Below are 18,034 nucleotides of genomic sequence, written 5' to 3' on the forward strand. Positions count from 1 at the left end.
AGATCCATTTATCTTTATCCAAAGTATGTTCTCCACAGACACATACTTTGTCAATTGTCAAAACCAGTTTAACTTTTTTTTTCAGGGTTAACAAAACTATTTCTGGATATTTATTTTAAATGAAAAAAACCCCCAAAAAACTGGTGCTATACTGTACAAAAAATGTTCCTTAAAAAAAGCAAGTTTATGTGATTTTCCTCAAGTCTGAATTACTGTTGCCAGCAACAGCCGAAGTGGAGCCATTGCATTTGTATGGAGTAATAGCTCTGAAATGGTAGATTTATACAAAAGTGCTTCGACAAATAACAACTGATTTCCCACAGAGCTGTGTAAATCCATATACATAGCTGTGTAAATCCATATACACAATTGCGTAAATTTTTGTGATCCAATATCAAAGTCTTCCCCTGTTCTGGAGCGTAAAAAAATTCATAATATTAGTTGAACTGTATTTTATTATAATATAAGATTTTCTGTTACAAATAGCGATATCATACAAAGACAAAAAAGCATCTAGGTTCTTTGGTTCAAAATGAGTTACATGAGTTAGCTTGCCTGTATAGCGTACATTATATAAATCATAATGCATTGATGACATTTGATTGTCAGTGGTATAAATGGAAAAAAATGAAACAAAAATGAATAAAATATTAAAATGTTTGTAACTTCTCTGTATATCAACTGGAGGAAGTCCTCCTCTTTGCTGTTTCAAAATCCTGGCATTTCATGTTCCAGCCTATGCTGTTTGGGTGTTTTATTTGCGTAAGAAACGACCTTCTGAGCAGAGCACAACATGCTTTTCCTATCCAGAAGGCTCCTGAGAACACCAGCGAGACACAGCGATCGCTTTAGCTGCGACTACAGCTTCTCAGCTTAAAATATTCAAGGGTAGTAACAATATTTCCTCCTGTTTTGTATAGATGAATTTTGTCCAGTTCAAATCAAATAGAAAAAAAAAAAAACAACAAAAAAACAAAATAAACATTACAACGTCCAAACGTATTCATTGGCTAATTTGGACGATCAGATTTTTAAACGTTCAGAGTAAAATGTTCTCAAACCTTTTGGTTTTCGCTCTGTATTTCTGTCCTGTTTGATGCAGGGTAAGAAAATACATTCACCGTTAAGATGACGTGCCGACTAGAGGAAACTTCTGTTGTAATTCCGGAGGGACGGCTGGCTGCCCAACTTGAGACGTTGCGGATCTTGTCTGGGAAAGTGAGTCCCTAGCCCACCTCTCCCCCTGGTACCAGAGGCCTTCCATCCCCCTTAGTTGACAGTGGGCACCTGGTTCAAGCTGTACTCCTTGGCTTTGAGGCGCAGGTTAGCGATGCTGTTGGCCATGTTCATTCCCTGGGTGGTATTGGTGTTGGAACATGTGGGTGGGTAGGTAGCCATGGCGCTGGAAGCAACAAGGAGATTGTACATCACATATTTGTACATCGAAACAAATTCATGAACAGTCACCTGAACTTCAAGCGTTGAGAGACATTTTTAATCTGCACGAAAGAATGAATCCTGTGTTCAGAATACCACAGTCACCAGTTACTCCAGTATTTTAGAAAAATCACAAAACCAGAAAAAGGGCTATACAAGAGCTTGCATATGTACTTGGTCAGATCCTTTTCAGAAGGTCTGTGCCTTCCTTTAGTAAATTTAAATACATAACAAAATATGTATTCCATTCTCGGACCGCTACCACTCAGAAACATCAGAAACAAACAAGGAACCATATTGAGTAAAATAAAAAAATACTTGCTTTCTGTGGGCAGCATTTTCTGTGGAACTCGCATTGGCGCTCCCTCCGGCATTGGATACCAGCTTCAGAATATATAAATTGTGATGTATGTGTTAGGTCTGCATTGGCTTCTTTTACTGGTTTCAAATGCCCTGCATGTTGTTTGGTCATGTGAAATAAAGCAGTACACAGCCACGCCAGAAAATACTCCCAGCTGACTAACATTTTTGACTGCTGCAAATAGCTTTTTCCAGATCAACAGTCTTACTTTTTTTTTGACAGTAAATCAAACCAATGTAAGCAATTCACAAAAAATCCTGCCCAACATACATCTATTAACACATATGGAATAACAGAGGGTTCAGCTAGGTGAGCAGTATATTTAAAATAATTTGTTTTCAGATTATCACCTCATCGCATGGGACTCGTAGGGGGGGGGGGCCTCGGGTCTTTCGCCCTTTCTCAGTGTTCAAAGAGGCGGTGGATTAACTGACAGCAATAGTCACATTTTCCTGTACTGTAATCTTTTCTCCCTCACTTGAGACCAAACTCACAGAGCACCAATATTTTCATAGACATGAATCATAAACAGGGGAAGGGGAGTGATGGATTGGAGTGAGTAATAAAGAGTTTAGTAGAAGTAGCGTGTTTATAAGACAAAAAACGAAATATTCTCCAGAATATTTGGAGAGTTGAGAGGGTTATTCAGAAGAGAGTAACAACAAACCGCCTCTGGGAACCAGAGACACGATGTTAATACAACAGATGTGGGGATGTGAGGACAGAGGTGGGGGGGGTGGGGGGGGGAGAGGAAATGAAACAATAACAGCCAGTGTTGTCGGGGGCACTGAGGGTCAGAGGGAAGGGGTTACCTGTACGGCGAGGCGCTGCCCCAGGATAGGTAATCGTTTGGTCGCGGAGCGGGACGGGGTACGATAGGCTGCTCCACCGCTGTCACTTCTCCAGAGTAGGATTTGAGGAGAGCGGTGTTCTTGCTGGCCAGCATCGCTCGTTCGTTCCTGCGAAACTTAGCCCGTCTATTCTGAAACCACACCTGAAAAACAAAGACCACCCCGACAACAGAAGGTTAAGATAGGCAGGGCATTCAATGAGGGTCTGGGTAGGATACAAATAAACATAAGGAAGGGTATGCAGTGAAGTTTTGACACCATTACTCCATCAACTGAATGATTTAAAACCCTCCTAAGAACAGATTAGAATGACCGGCTTTGTAATATGTTTTTGATTTTGAAAGATTCATTTGAGCAAGGTTAACAATTTTTTTTTGTTCACACACAACCTGGAATGAGTACTTATTGTAAATCAATTTTTAATGTAAGTGAGGTAAAAAGAAGACTAAAGCTTGAAAATGGCCTCACATGAGGTCTCTGCTTATTCAAATAATAATTACATCATTTTACTACTGTATGTCTGACTCCTCTTTTACTTATACATTGCTGCTTGGTAACAGTGTTTTTGAATGATGATTGCAGCACTCCCACACTGAAAGAAAATCTTTTATTTAACTCATTTTGAGTCCTCACTGGAGCATGACTGTGGCCCAGGGCGGCACAATGTCCTGTAATGCAATGCTTTAGGAATGAACCGAAAGTCTTTTTTTATCAAAGGATCTGTATCACTCTGGTACACATTAATCACAGATGTGTTTTCTTTTTTTTTCAAATCAAGCATAATCTCCATGGAATAACATTCCCATTACAAGAAAAAGGCAAAAAGAGGCAGGCAAAATGAAAAAGAAAGTCTGTTTGAAGACATACTGCAGAAAGATGAGTAACACCGTTACGCAAATACATCTTACACGCATTTGTCGCGTATGGAACTGCGTGAAAAATGTCGGCAGGTTTTCAGGAGTTAAAAGTATCGTTCAGCTTCACGTGACTACAGATAGTCAAGTGATTGTGTACAGAATAACTCAAACAAGCCCGGGTGAATAAAAACACGTGGCAGTTTTCCACTGTAAGCTCCCGGGCAGCTCACCTGCACACGCGCCTCGGTAAGGTTCACCCTGCGCGCCAGGTCCTCTCTGACGAAGGCGTCGGGGTAGTGGGTCCTCTCAAACACCCTCTCTAGAGCCTGCAGCTGGCTGCTGTTGAAGGTGGTCCTGTTCCGACGCTGTTTCCTCTTCTTCTTTTCCTCAGAGTTCAGCTGTTCATCTACGGATTCACACACACACATCAAGCACATCTATATTGAACATATTCCATAATACATTGTTTTGAAATCAGAGTATGATTAATGTAAAGATTAAGGATACACACAAGCTATGCCCCATTTTGGATTTATGAGGACATCGTGTTCAGAGAGTCACTGCCTTACACACCGCAAGACACCTATTTGCTGCTCATCATCAGGATTAAAAATATATATTATTTAATGTTTATTTGAGTAGGGACAATGCCAAGAGACACAGCATCATTATTGCCAGTTTACACCAGGTGCATGTAGCTGATGTTTTGCCTATAGAGGTTATACACTCAGTGAGCACTTTATTAGGTATTTATTGGACTTATTTTTTAGACTTCTACTGCTGTAGCCTATCCACTTAGTCATGATGCGTTGTGTGTTCAGAGATGCTCTTCTGCATACCACTGTTGCAATGTGTGGTTATCTACGTTACTGTAACCTTCCTGTCAGCTTTGACCAGTCTCACCATTCTCCTCTGAAGTCTCTCATGAACAAAGTTTTTCTGTCTGCAGAACTGCTGCTCACTGGATTCATTTTTGTTTTTTGCATCTTTCTTTGCAAACTCTAGAGACTACTGTGCATGAAAATCCCCGGAGATCAGCAGTTTCTGAGTTGCTCAACCCACCCTGTCTGCCACCGACAATCATTCCACAAATTCTTTCCCCATCCTGATTGTTGATGTGACTATTAACTGCAGCCCCTGACCTGTATCTACATGACTGTATGCATTGCACTGCTGCCACACAATTGGCTGATTAGATAATCACATGAATAAGTAGGTGTAATGAGTAAAACTGTTCCTAATAAAGTGCTCAGTGAGTGTAGCTGTTGCTAGTTTCCAACTCCCGTCCCTAGTTAGGCTTTTTTATGAAAAGAAAGGAAATGTATAATTGAAAATATTCGCATTTTTGATGTACAGCTGTACTGAAAGGAGCTGTGAGTGTGGTCTACTGACGATAAGACCCGGTAGGGCAGCTCAAAGCTTTGTCCAGCCCTGTTCCTACGTGACTACAAAACAAGCTGCTCATTCCTACAACAAAACATGAACATGTGTTGTATGTGTTGAAATTATGCAATAGCCTTTTACACCAGGTAAAGTGAAATAGATAATGATAATTAAAAGCCAAATGTAGAATCATGTGTTTACTGCCTGCATAATTGACGGATGACTGGTTGCATCTTAGTATATTCCTTACATAACTGCACGGAAATTAAACTCTAATTTAACTTAATTACAATTAAGCATAGGTACTGTATGTATATGATGGCAATGCCAATTAACAAACAATTATAAATTATGAAAACTAAACTGATTACAAGCAACAGCACAAAGTTATTGCAGGGGGACACAAACAAATCATCATCATTAGACTGATGGTGTCAATGACCTTATCGTAGCCTATTGTAAAATTGTATGCATTGAAAAGAGCTAAATCAAGCGACACAGAAATACTAACTAAAATATACTAACTAAAATGGCAAGCATACCGAATGCTATTGGTTGGTCCAATTCTATGTGATAACATGATTTTCACAGGACTGTTGACTAAAATATGGTTTCAAGAATTATGGGAAACCAGGAACAATTGTAAAACCATTTAACTCAATGAGTGTTTATGCAAGCTACACACATTTGTCTCTGACAAATACTACTCATTTTTAGACATCATCTCAAATATCACAGTTAATGTCAAATACAAGGAGTTCCACTGATACAACCATATATAGTTGTAACACAAGCTGGGGATGGATGTAACAGGGACAAATCAGATCCACACTATTACATTTACACAAAAAATGTAGTATAGACTTAAAATATATTATTTTCAATAAAACAAATAAAAAAGAAATACTTTTACTCTTAAACATGAAATATAAAATTGCTATTTCAAACATCATTTGAAAACAAAATCCATTTTACCAAAATATGCGTCTTTTTATAATGTCACCCTTTTCAAAATTATATTTTAAAATAAAAGAAATTATGCTTTCTTAAAACATAAAACAGCTTTATTTCTAAGAATCTCTTTCCAAAACAATATACTGTAACAGTGTATCTACGTGTGTGAGTGAATATGTCAGCTGACTACCCATGTACATACAAGAGTGAGTCTACTGGGACTCCCCTGTCTGTTTTTATCTTCCATTACCTGAGAAATAAATAAATTCCAAAAACAATGAGTTTCAATCATAATTGAGTGTCAAAACCGTCCCCAACCTGGGAAGCCATTACATAGACAGCTATTTTAGCATGTGAGTTTGAAACTAGCATGAATTTGAAGCATCATATTTGACAAGAAAAACTGCGTATTACTGCCACAAAAGTTAAACTATATTACCTACAAAACTGACTGCTAAACAAAAAATAGATGATAATTATTACTTTTGTACCTCAAAATCTTTTTTTTCTTTTGCTTAAACTGCCTAATATGTAATATAGAGTCATGAAACATCTCCAGTGAGCTCAAATTGGAATATAGGTCTGGACAAAAGTGATCACATTACCACAACACATCCCCTGTTGGTGAAATTGATGGTGTTACAACTAACCCATTGTTTAAACTATCCCTGGTCTCCCCGACAGATTTGACTGGTTAAGTGCAGAAGCTGTAAAGTATAATCTGAGGAGTCTAGTTTGTAAGCTATTTAGTCATTCTCTGTGGTGCTTGCACAAAGAGTGGCACCACAGAGAAATAACAGTTTTAGGTACCTTGGCTTTATACAGACTTTCTCCACACCACAAAACAAACAGCAACTGTCTCTTGCCCACATAGTGACATCGCCATGGGCAGATGAACAAATTACATACAATTATGTCTTCGAGTTAATTATTTTTTACAACCTCCCATACCAACTGCCTCTATACTGAGCCCATTTTGTTTATCAAAAACCCAGTCTCACAGAAATAAAGTTAAAGCGGGCAAAACAGGCCTGAGTGAATGGTGTTTACGCTTTGACAACCCGAAGGTAGGTTATGACAGGTTTGGACTACTCAAACAAACAAATAACTTTCATATAAACGTGCACATTGCATACGTTTCCGGAAGTAACGGGCCTAGGCCAATGCATTAGAAGTACAAACGACTTTGTCGTTACCTGACCTTGATTCAATATAACTGTGCAGAAAGACGTTTTCTGAATTAGGCTTAGTTATAAAAAAATAAAATAAAATAACGTATCTTGTTCATTGACACGACCGCAAGGCCTACTGAAAGCAATGCAATGCAATGCACGGCAAAATCTGTTAGCAAGAAAATAATGTTTCTATTTGTCGAAGCATTTTAAATGTTAAACAGATATTCTAACTGGCATATACATTGTACCCTTTGTGAAGAATTGGTTTTATATGTATATAGAATTATAATGTGCCTGAATTAGGCCTTAAATTAACTATTTAACTGAATACAGGGGCAAAACAAAACATTTAGGAATTATACTGCCAATGTAGGTGAGCGCACATTTCGACGAATGCGATTTGATTTTTTTGTATGTTTGTTTATTTATTTAATGTATTTACATAAAGAGCTTCCAATTAGGCCTAGTTTTAAGTATTTTTGGGGGAAAACGTGTTTAAAATGGCATCAGTGAGAACGAGAAGTCTGCCTGCAAGCTGCATTTAACAATCTACCATCTCAAATAAACTTTGGGCAAAAACCTGAAAGAAAGCAATAATTTAAAATTAATCTAAGTAAATACATTTAAATAATCTAAATCTGAACCTAACTCAGAAACATAGCTATTCAGGAACATAATATTCTACTGCACGCGAGCCTCGGTGACGAGGTCCTCAATAAAATAAAATAAAACAACAACAACAACAAAAAAAAAAAACAGCATTCTATCCAGCATGATTAATAACCCGCAATAACGATGGATGCTGAGTCATTTATTACCTTTTTGGGAAAAGGAATTGCGATTAGGCCTTCCACAATGCAGGTAACTGGGTGACAGAACTGCTCACCCATGTCACTTTGTGTCATTTGTACTGGATATCTGCAGCACGTTCATCTGAAAGTGACGTCACTCGCATCGGCGGAAGGATGGAGGATTGGTTCTGTTACAGCTGGTGGCCTGGGTTTTTAGCTGGACCAGCTAATCCTGCTAATCCATTCTGGGTGAGCAAATATCCAATTCTAGCATTGATTGAAATATAGTATTTGGGTCTGCGACATATGCTTCTGTTATTATTAGTATGAATAATTTAACATGCTGCTGTTATTCATTTTTAATACAACTATATTTTACACTGTCTTAACATTCATATTATGCCATCGGCAAATTTGACCACATTCAGTGTTTGATAATCTCTTGATTTTTTTCGTCATGATACTGTATGCTCTTTTCTAATTTTCTTATATCGTGGGAATAAATACTAAACATGCAATGAACATAATGAAGTGCTTTCAGAAGCCCTGTACCAACTTTGCATGTGTTGTGTGGGGTTATTTGACCTGTTCTAAATATAAGATGTCAGAAAAATACAACCATTTTTATTTTTATATTAGATTTATTTGTGGATGATTCTGGTGTCACTTTCCCATACAGGTGCAAAACTTTCACTTAGGCCTACTGTACCTTCGGCTTTGAATGTTTCTCACAGATTTTTCAGATTTATTGATAAAAGGCTTGTGATTTGGGAGACAATACGAAGTCGACGCACAAAATGTCTTTCTATTGCAATAATTGTGCATTTATTTAAGCTGTTTGGGTACATTTGACTCCAAACATGAAATCGGCCATACAATCTTAGCATAATATGAGGGTTAATATGGGCACTGTAAAATATTGTTGTACCTTTCCATAAAAATAAATAAATAGCTACAAATGCATGTTCATTCGATATAAGATATAGGCTAAATAAAACACAATATATGATGTATGTTGTGCTCTCTATGCCTTATGTTACAAATAGGCTACATTTTACGTTTATATGCTAACAGTACCTGCACTTTCATATCCAGGCACCGATGTCTCCGGCGCTTCTTGCCGATTCAAACAGTCAGACCAGAAACAGGCTCTATACATCTAACAGTGCTTTAATCACCAGCCTATATACAGTGGCACTTCACAGAGTCACGAATAATCTTGTGTTGACGTATTGATTTGACCTAAACTTACGCTGCCCTTTATCTCAAAGATACAGAGAGGAAAGGGGAGCTCGAGTTGAACGTTTACCTGATTAGACTATTAGTATGCGATTTGTATTATTCCATTAAAAGCTTCAGGTAATATGCTACAACTATAGGTTTTTGTTTTGCTGTGTTTCTTTCTTTTTTTTTTTTTCTTTCGTTTTTGTTAAGTCCCCGATAGTTGTAAAGTTCGTCTACATTATAGCCTATCTTGTAGTGGGGGAAGGAATGGGTATTATTGTCCTTGGCGTAAGTGGTCAAGAGTTTAACACTTTCTGTATGGGGTCCAGCGGTTTCTCCGTCGTTATTAAACAGTTATGCATGTTTGTCAAGTTGTATAGATCTACATTGTAGCAATAAGTAGGCTACTCTGCCGCAAGGGTATGACAGCAGTATCTTGGAGGATTTGTAACTGAAACAGTTTGGTTATAAGCGCTGTTCTGTTTCTGCTTTCCTCCAGAATATTGTGCGCGCAAGAATGACAAATCAGTCTAAATATCTTGCCAAAGACCAACAGAATTGACGTCTGTATAATTTAAACCGTTGGTCGATATGTAAGAATATTCTAATAATCTATTTTTCCTGAAAATGTACTGACTAATTTCTCTCCTGCTTTCCATCTTATGTGAAAAGGGATTTACATTGATACCAGTTGTTTTAGCCTCGTCAATGGTTGCACAGTCAGCATATTTACTTTAGTTATAAATCGGTCGAATATTAGCATTTAGCATCATATATGCAACATTGTCGGCAATATATCATTGTACAATAAAGATCAATCCACAGTCCACTGTAGCCTTATTATTATTCTTATTCTTAATAATAATAATAATAATAATAATAATAATAATAATAGTGATGATGTTTTCTTCTTCTTCTTCTTCTTCTTCTTCTTCTTCTTCTTCTTCTTCTTCTTATTATTATTATTATTATGATTATTATTATTATTATTATCATTACAGTGGTGCAGTGGATATTTCCTCACAACAAGAAAGTCCTGGCCCTTCTGTGTGGAGTTTGCATGCTCCGGCTGGGTTCCCTCCTCCTCCTACTGTGCAAAGATATGCTGGTTAAGATAATTGGAGAGTCTATGAAATTCTTATAGGAATGAGGGATTGTGTTAAAGGTGTGTGTGTGCCCTCTGTCCAGGGTGTATCCCTGTCCTCCAGCGACCCTGATCAGGATTAAACGGGTTAGATAATGGAGGGATGTGAAGAAAATAAAGAAAAAAATATGCATAAGAAATTACGCACAAGTGTGCTCCCTCTGTGTCTCATTTTTTAGAACTATGTTTAGCCTACGTATATTTACATTGTTTGTTTGAAAACAAACGATGACTGCCATTGGAAGCATGTTAAATTAACAAATAAAAGGGCTCACGGACAGATTTGGCTAGTGCTGAATTGCAGTGTTGAAGCCGAGAGCCATTCCTCAGCCTACTATGAAAAACTAATATAAAAAAAAAAAAAAAATTTGATTGACATTTCCTCTTTGAAAACTGTATATCCATATGCTGGACACATGATACATATTTGATCATCTGGAGAAAACGACAATAATTTAGGCTATATTTGCCTGACTGAAAAAACAGTGACAGGGAGAATTAATTTTCTCCTTTTGTTGATGATTATGATGACGGTACAACAGCAGCAGCAACAACAACCACAATAATAATAATAATAATAATAATAATAATAATAATAGTTGGTGCTGTCTGAATTTAGCTGATAATAGTGCTTTCCGTTTACACTATTATATTATTGTCACAATACCACATCGTATCGACCAGAAAAAAATATATGAGCAGCGCTTTCAGAATTCCCTTTTGAAAAAACCCCAAAACCTTTTAGATAAATAATGGAAAAATCTGCACAATTAACAGTTTTCTGTGGTGTAGATTATGATTTTACATTTACAGAATAAGCCACATAGACCTATATAGATGCAATAATTTAGATCACATATTTTATCTGAATTGCAGGCCTAAGTATTAGTATGTTCCCCAAACCATTCAGGAATCAGGCTAGAAATAATGGCATACTCTGTTCAATAAAAAAATATGTATTGCTTTTTATTTTGGTTAAACTGTTCGGTTTTGTATTTGTTTTCTTGTTGTTCATTTAATAATGCACATAAGCGAGGAAAAAATATAGGCCTGCTCAATCCTTGCAGAATTAAAAAACAAATAAATCTTATCTATTGAAGCCGCTCTTTGGGGATTTTTTCGTTTTTTTTTTTTTGTTTGTTAGTTTTTTTGTTATAAATTGTGTTCGGTACGATGAGTATAATTATTCTCTTTACCACTGAGAAATTATTGGAATGGCCTACTCCTTCTAATGACTCTTGCTTAGCCTACCTGAAACAGAATTATTGAAACACGGAATTCTGCTAAAATTAGACATGTTAGAACATTTTAGTCTCATAATTATAATAATTTTCATAACTGTAAAAACTACTGTATTTCAGGACAGTCGAAAGGAAATATCTAAATAAGTCTTAAGACAGTCTAAAGAAATGTGGTCCTCTTTTTCCTGTCTACCTAATTTACTGCGAAAGAACAAGCACGACAATTAGACTATCACATTTCTATCAGCTTTCGTAATTTCAGTTGGAAGGCGGGCTATACTGACAAGGCTGCCGTGTACGCGATGGATGGGATCGTTAGTTTCAAGGTGCATTCACAAAATAAGTATGATTTAGTTAAAGAGGAATTTTAAATAGGCCTACAAATAAAACCCAAACAAAATAATACACATTTATCTTTGTATGTGTATTTGTTATACTCAGATATCAACTTTTCCCATTCCAGGCAGAAATAATGAGCGACGTTTTCACTCTATAACTCAACTAGCCTACTGTTTGATTTATTTACGTAAACTTCGACTGGTATCTTACTGACCATATCCACTAACATCGCCATACTTCATCGACATCAAAGCGTTAATGGCAAATTAATGGCCGCCCTTTTTCATGAAACGTCAGATATGATGCATTGCAGCAGGTCATGGAGGATTAATTCTAAGTGCCTTACTTTCAACAAGGCAAGTGTCTTAAGCGTAGCTACATGACGTGGGGCTATATGCATATAAATACAAACTTATGTCTATCAGTCACCCACACAAGGCTCCATCATGAATTCCTATACAACAGCAACAATATTCCCTATAGTAATCAGGCAAGCGGCGCACATTGCGCCCTATAGCCTAACACGATCACGCTTTGCTCACTTGGTTTTGTTTATTTGTTATGCGCCGCCTTATTTACGAATGTCAGAACTTCTGGCGCCGATGAATTGATATATACTGTGCTAATGTGACAATCTGTTATTTATTAAGGTGTTAATCACAACTTAAGCCCCAAGAGTACATACCGCGGGAGTACACTTTGCACTTACTCTCCTGCTGCGTAGTATCGCTGCCGCTAGTCAGCCCCGGAGACTCCAGCATACTCCGTCCCGCCTCTCCGGTACTCTCGTCCGTCTGTGTCCCAACCATCTCCCCCGCCTCTTCCAGATCCAACAGGTGGCTTACAGAGAAGTTCTTTTTAGCCTGTAAGTTCTCCAAATTTGATGTAATTGGACTCTCCAGGCGGTTGGATATTGTTGGTTGTCTGTCCATTACATGTGCATAACTAGAAGTCATGACGCAAAAAGAGTACAGGAGGAAAAACTGAACAGTAATAAACGAACAAAATTATTCCTTGCATACAAAAAGTTAAAACAGCGCCTCCAAACCAGCTTGTTGTTGTTGTAAAGCAGAGCTCACGGTTTTACATATCCGGATGGAATGGCGTTCTTTCAACACTCGTTCTGTTGAGCACGGGGCTTGTTACTTAGAGGAACAAATTTTCTTCGGTTGGAAACTACTGTAAACTTCAGCCGTTGTCCACTAATGCAAACTCTGAACACCCAGCATACACTATTCGCTACTGTCTCGGCCCTGGATCTTACACCATCTTCTGAGTTTCCCTCTTCCCTCTGTTGACTCACGACTGCGAATGACTACGGTTGCAGGAAAGATGATGTCTAACAGATGCGCATATGAGTAATCTATGGCTTTACGCTCACTGGAGGAAGGTTGGATGCTGCTTTTTGAAGCCAGTTCTTCCCTCTGTTGGATCAGGAGGCTCTATGGTACTTCAAACGACGCACACTGGCACGAAGGGGAAGCCTGAACGGGGAATAAATGAAAATTTGAGACCCCTGGGAGGGTAGATCGACCTAATAGGAGCCTGTAATTACGTGGCAATGCCTTTGTACTGTTTCTGACGTTTTACAGACCCCCTCTCTCCATCACAAGTCACCCCTCCCCTTACACAATGCACAGCACCGTCACCACCACTAAAAACACCCTGATTACGGAGCTTAACGAAACCTTGGCAACTTCGTCTGACTCGGGCACAGCGCCCCAGTTCTGTAAGAGAAACCTAATTATCGCCCAGTATTGGCTAATATAACCAGGAGAATCTGACCGCTAGGATACTACGATACTGGGTTTAGTTCAAACACCGTTATTCAAAATTCTACTGATTTGCGTTATATCGTGTTCAAAAATCTCAATTGCGTGATTTGATTTGGGGGAGATTCTGGAAATTTCCACTGCAATTGGACGTTGTTGTTTCCCGCGGCACCACTTGAAAATTACATAGGATGTAAAATCTTAAATGGACACACAAAGGCATGTACTTTCAACGGAGACCTATGGGCGACACATTGCATAGTGGCTATTCGTGACGAATGTTTCTTTCTAAGTTTCTTAAATACAAATTTACCGGAATCCACGTATTGTGAAGAAAAAAACAACAACCATGTCTTGTTTTAACCGTAGGCTCCTGCGCGCGTAAAAACCAGAAACAAACTATGTGCGGGTACTTTTACTTTCCAAAAATTAATTACAAACAACTCATGTGACAAAATGTGATTTCTTCCATTCTGCTTTAGAAATCGTCCAAAAGTCTGAAAGTCAACCGTATCGTGCGCTTTGAGCTAGGGTCTTGACAGGAAAGAAGGGGTCCATGTGTTCAAATGGCATGTATAGAGTCTATGGTCCAAGCTGCCATAGACAGCCCGTGGCTTCCAGCCCCGATCTGGGAAAAGAACACTTGATGCCATCAAAGGGATGCAGATTGAAACCAGATGTGCTTTTCTCGTTCTTTCCATGCATTTAATTAAGGCGCTGGGGTAGAGTAGACCTTTCTTCATCATTAGTTTTCCTACAGATCCCTCTTTCCCTGCCTCCCTTTCCCTTGCAGCCTCAGCGCTCATGTCGGTACCAGTGCGATGCTCTGTCTTATTCAACAACAAATCTTACTAATAAAAAAATGCACCATTTAGTCTTTCAGTACAGAGAAAATGAACATTCCTTTACTCGTTTGCCTATATAGACGACTTCTAACAGTGTAGACTAGGTAGTAGACATGGAACAAGTAAACACACGAAAACAAAAGATACGCTACGTTTGAATAAGGAAAGATATTTCATAATTTTAGGAACATTGCATATGACTAATCACGTTGAAACACGTGGAGGATTTGTGTTTTTGTTTTGTTGGTTACACATCGGCATAAGCTAGCTAATTAATAGGCTATAAAAGAACAGTGAGTTCGTCGAAAATATTAAACTTGATTGAATATCAAAACTAAATACGAACCGTTAGACTATTTGGGGTAAAAGAAAATCAACAGTTATTTTAGACGTAACAGTTGACAGTTAACCTTTAGGCCTCATCCTCTATTTAGGGAAAATGTCACATTTTAATTCTGTCAGTGGGTTCCAACTTGAATTTGTGACAATGCACTGGAGCTTATCAAATAGTTACATGAATGAGTTAAAATCTCCATAGTTTCAATTTCGATTATTTTACCTAAATATCCTCAAATACAAATAAAATAAAGTAAATAAAATTGTGATTAGATTTAGCAGCCAGTGCAAGTAACTGAGTGGAGTTTCATATAAAACCTCCTGCGCGATCGTATTGAGTAGGCCTAACTTAAAGACAACGGAGAAACCATGTCCGAGAGGTCTACAATCATTTAAAAAATGTGAATGATGGCGGATATGATTAATCTAGGGCTACATCTGGACATTCAGTGTATCTCTTAGCTTCCTTTTAATTTCCCCAATCCCAAACATCAATATAATCCGATAGCCTATGGCAAAATATGCCTGTCTGCTGCCAGGTTACTTTTAAACATATAAGATGTAAGCGGTAAAATACATTTTTTGATTCCAGACTACAGGCTATTCTCCCGTGACCAGGGCTGACCAGGGCGAAAATAGCTTATCATTTCAATTTGAATATGAAATTATTGTTGTTGTATTTCTGTCTGTTGCTTCATATAACGTGATGCAGGCGCACACACACGCGCACGCGAGCCCACACACACATACACAGACACACACACTCACGCGCGCATAAGTATTTTTTACTAGACTTTGAACCAGTAAGACGGATCAGCATGCAGGTGCTTCCACAATGAACGAGCGAAGCCATGACCTTAACTGTTATTTTAGACCATTAAATTTAATGCCCCTGCTGACAGTAGGCCTAGGCTACATGTAAAAGTAATGTTCGTGCTAGCACAACGGCGTCATGCACCTTATGTTAAAGCATAACCTACATTGCGGATATCTTTAAATTAGGCCAACATAACCATGACTTCATTCAGTTAGCAGATCTTCATTTTCTAGACTTCACATTTTATTCCCTTTCTATTGTCATTGTCAATACACTTATGTAATACGGGAATAGTAGAGCAGCCTACAATTGCAATCAATTTGTAGAACAAATAGAAACTATAAAGATCGAGTGAAACCAAATTCAGTTTGGAGAAAGGGTACCTTTAGATGGAGGCTATGGACCAGACCTGGACCATTATTTTCTTAACAACGGATAGTGTTTGGATTATTTTGTTTATTGCAATGCGCACAACAGAATTTGCCCCAGTGACCAATCTGAGTAATAACAAAGCTGTGACTAGAACAGGAAAAGGAATATACAATTTATAAGGATGCATTTAGTTTAGCACACCCGCTGGTCGACATTAGATTTTAAACAAAAAACCGAAGACAAGGGAAAATAATCAACCAAAGGTAGCCTATAGGCTAAAATGTCTTAGCCTAAGATGCGCTACTGAACTGGCCTCAAATGTAGGCGGTAAATCAGGATGGGGGGTACATTAATTTAATACTGAGGTTTGTAAACTGTAGCCTACGTGTTGTTTAATTCAGAGCAGATTTATTTTATGTTGGAACACCACAAGCAGTTTGCAATTAGCCTTTAGAGGCTGTGTTGAACAGTGAACAATAAAGACAGCATATTGTAAGCAGTCAGATGCGCCTTTTCCAGAACGTCAGGTTTAACGGTAAAAGTTGAAGTAGAACGGACGAATATGTTATCTGTAATCACCTTACCTACTCAAGACGCAGTTGGGATATCTAGCCTACCAATTCAATTCACGGAAGCTATAATCTGTAGCCTACTTAGGCTGAATATTCACATGGGAGGTGCAAACGATTGAAGTCTATACTATAGGCTATGCTCTAAATACTTAAAATAAAAAGATGCTGTTTGCCATAGACTAACGTTTTCATATTAGGATTGCCTATATCTAAAGTGCTTCAAATGTTTCAATTACATAATAAATCATATGCGGTGTCTGCACACGGTTATCAGACATGAAGTCGATCACATTACAATCCTTATTCCTTGTTGAAAAGAAAAACAGTTCAGGTTCTGCAAGAAAATTCCCCAATCGCTGTAATCATGAGGAGGTGGGTAGGCATGCCATGAAGGTTTTCTGTGCAGGATGTAAAAAGTCAACAACAAGAAGTACTTAATACTAATTAGGAAAATAAAAAGTGACAGAGGTCAATGCGCTGCTTTAATCAGCACCAAGGGCCACTGGACAGCACTATTCCGACTCTTGTCTATAGAGTGAGAGGGTATTTTGTCAGCACGATTTAATCACTAATACCAACCTTCTCGTATGATGGTTACATGCCTATATTAAGATACAGATTTCAATATTAAGCATAAGTTTAATTAATTCTAAAAAAGCTATAAAGAAATACTCATGTCAACTGAGGAGACGTATACTACATTTAAAAGAGTGAACAGCCACGACTCAGAATATAGTCATAATAATGTCTTGTTACTTCACAATAAATGCGTCATTTGAATATACATAGGCTAGCCTAAAGCTTCAAAATTCAAGGGAAAATACAATAATAAATAGGTAGCCTAGGCTAAAATAAAATAGACTAGCTAAGGTAAAAAGTGTAGTACTTTGCTTATAGCCACATGTTAACATATTATTGACTTAAAATCCGGGATAACATTGTACATATATTTCACTGAGATAAATAGTCCCTACACAAAATAAATGGTGTTGCCATCGACTAGCTGAACAAGGTCTGTGCCTATTTCTCCATTCTAAATGTAGCCATATCGCCGATAGCCACGTCTTGGCAAACATTCAGTGTAAACATATTTTAATGTCACGACTTACCTTGTTTACAATTTCATTAACACTGTAAATATAAGAAACAGTTTTTGTTAGTTTTGTGGAGACTAGGCTACACAGCACATTTCGTGCAAGGCACAGTGGTCTCTTGCTGCTCATTGGAACCATATTTTTGCTGCTTTTTGGGTCATTTTCTTGCAGTCATAAAAATTTCAAAATAATTTATTTTGAGTTCGTAAGGCAACGTTCGGCGGTTTTAATTATCCACACATATATTTGAGAGATTTCGTAAATTCTGTGGATTTGACGCATTGGTGTTTGCTTCAGTGGATTAAATAGACTACTGGGAAATTAGCTTAATTTATATAGAATAATCGGGAGATCAATAGCTAGATCTAGGCTACGTGTAACGACATTGTGATTTTGGACTTCAGAATTTAGCCATATGGGCTAGCCTACAGTTTGACGTTTTAACAATTAAATGGTCTTAATGTGCTTT

At 37.8% G+C, this 18,034-nt stretch overlaps 1 protein-coding gene across 3 annotated transcripts; it reads right to left on the minus strand.

Moving 5' to 3' along the window:
- Window positions 1-437: 437 nt before the first annotated feature.
- Window positions 438-13,299, minus strand: prrx1b (paired related homeobox 1b). 3 transcript variants are annotated; one of them, XM_061240229.1, is made up of 5 exons: window positions 12,467-13,299; window positions 3,737-3,912; window positions 2,611-2,792; window positions 1,760-1,821; window positions 438-1,402 (listed from the first exon to the last, which is right to left on the minus strand). In XM_061240229.1, the coding sequence occupies exons 1-5, from the start codon at window positions 12,711-12,713 to the stop codon at window positions 1,347-1,349; spliced, it is 723 nt and encodes a 240-aa protein (XP_061096213.1). In that variant the 5' UTR covers window positions 12,714-13,299; the 3' UTR covers window positions 438-1,346. The 3 variants fall into 3 exon arrangements, with proteins under 3 accessions (XP_061096213.1, XP_061096214.1, XP_061096212.1); XM_061240230.1 differs by having other exon boundaries at window positions 1,756-1,821; XM_061240228.1 differs by lacking the exon at window positions 1,760-1,821.
- Between the last annotated feature and the right edge of the window lie 4,735 nt (window positions 13,300-18,034).

Source organism: Conger conger, chromosome 4 (assembly GCF_963514075.1).
Source record: "Conger conger chromosome 4, fConCon1.1, whole genome shotgun sequence".
In the NCBI taxonomy this organism is placed as follows: Eukaryota; Metazoa; Chordata; class Actinopteri; order Anguilliformes; family Congridae; genus Conger; species Conger conger.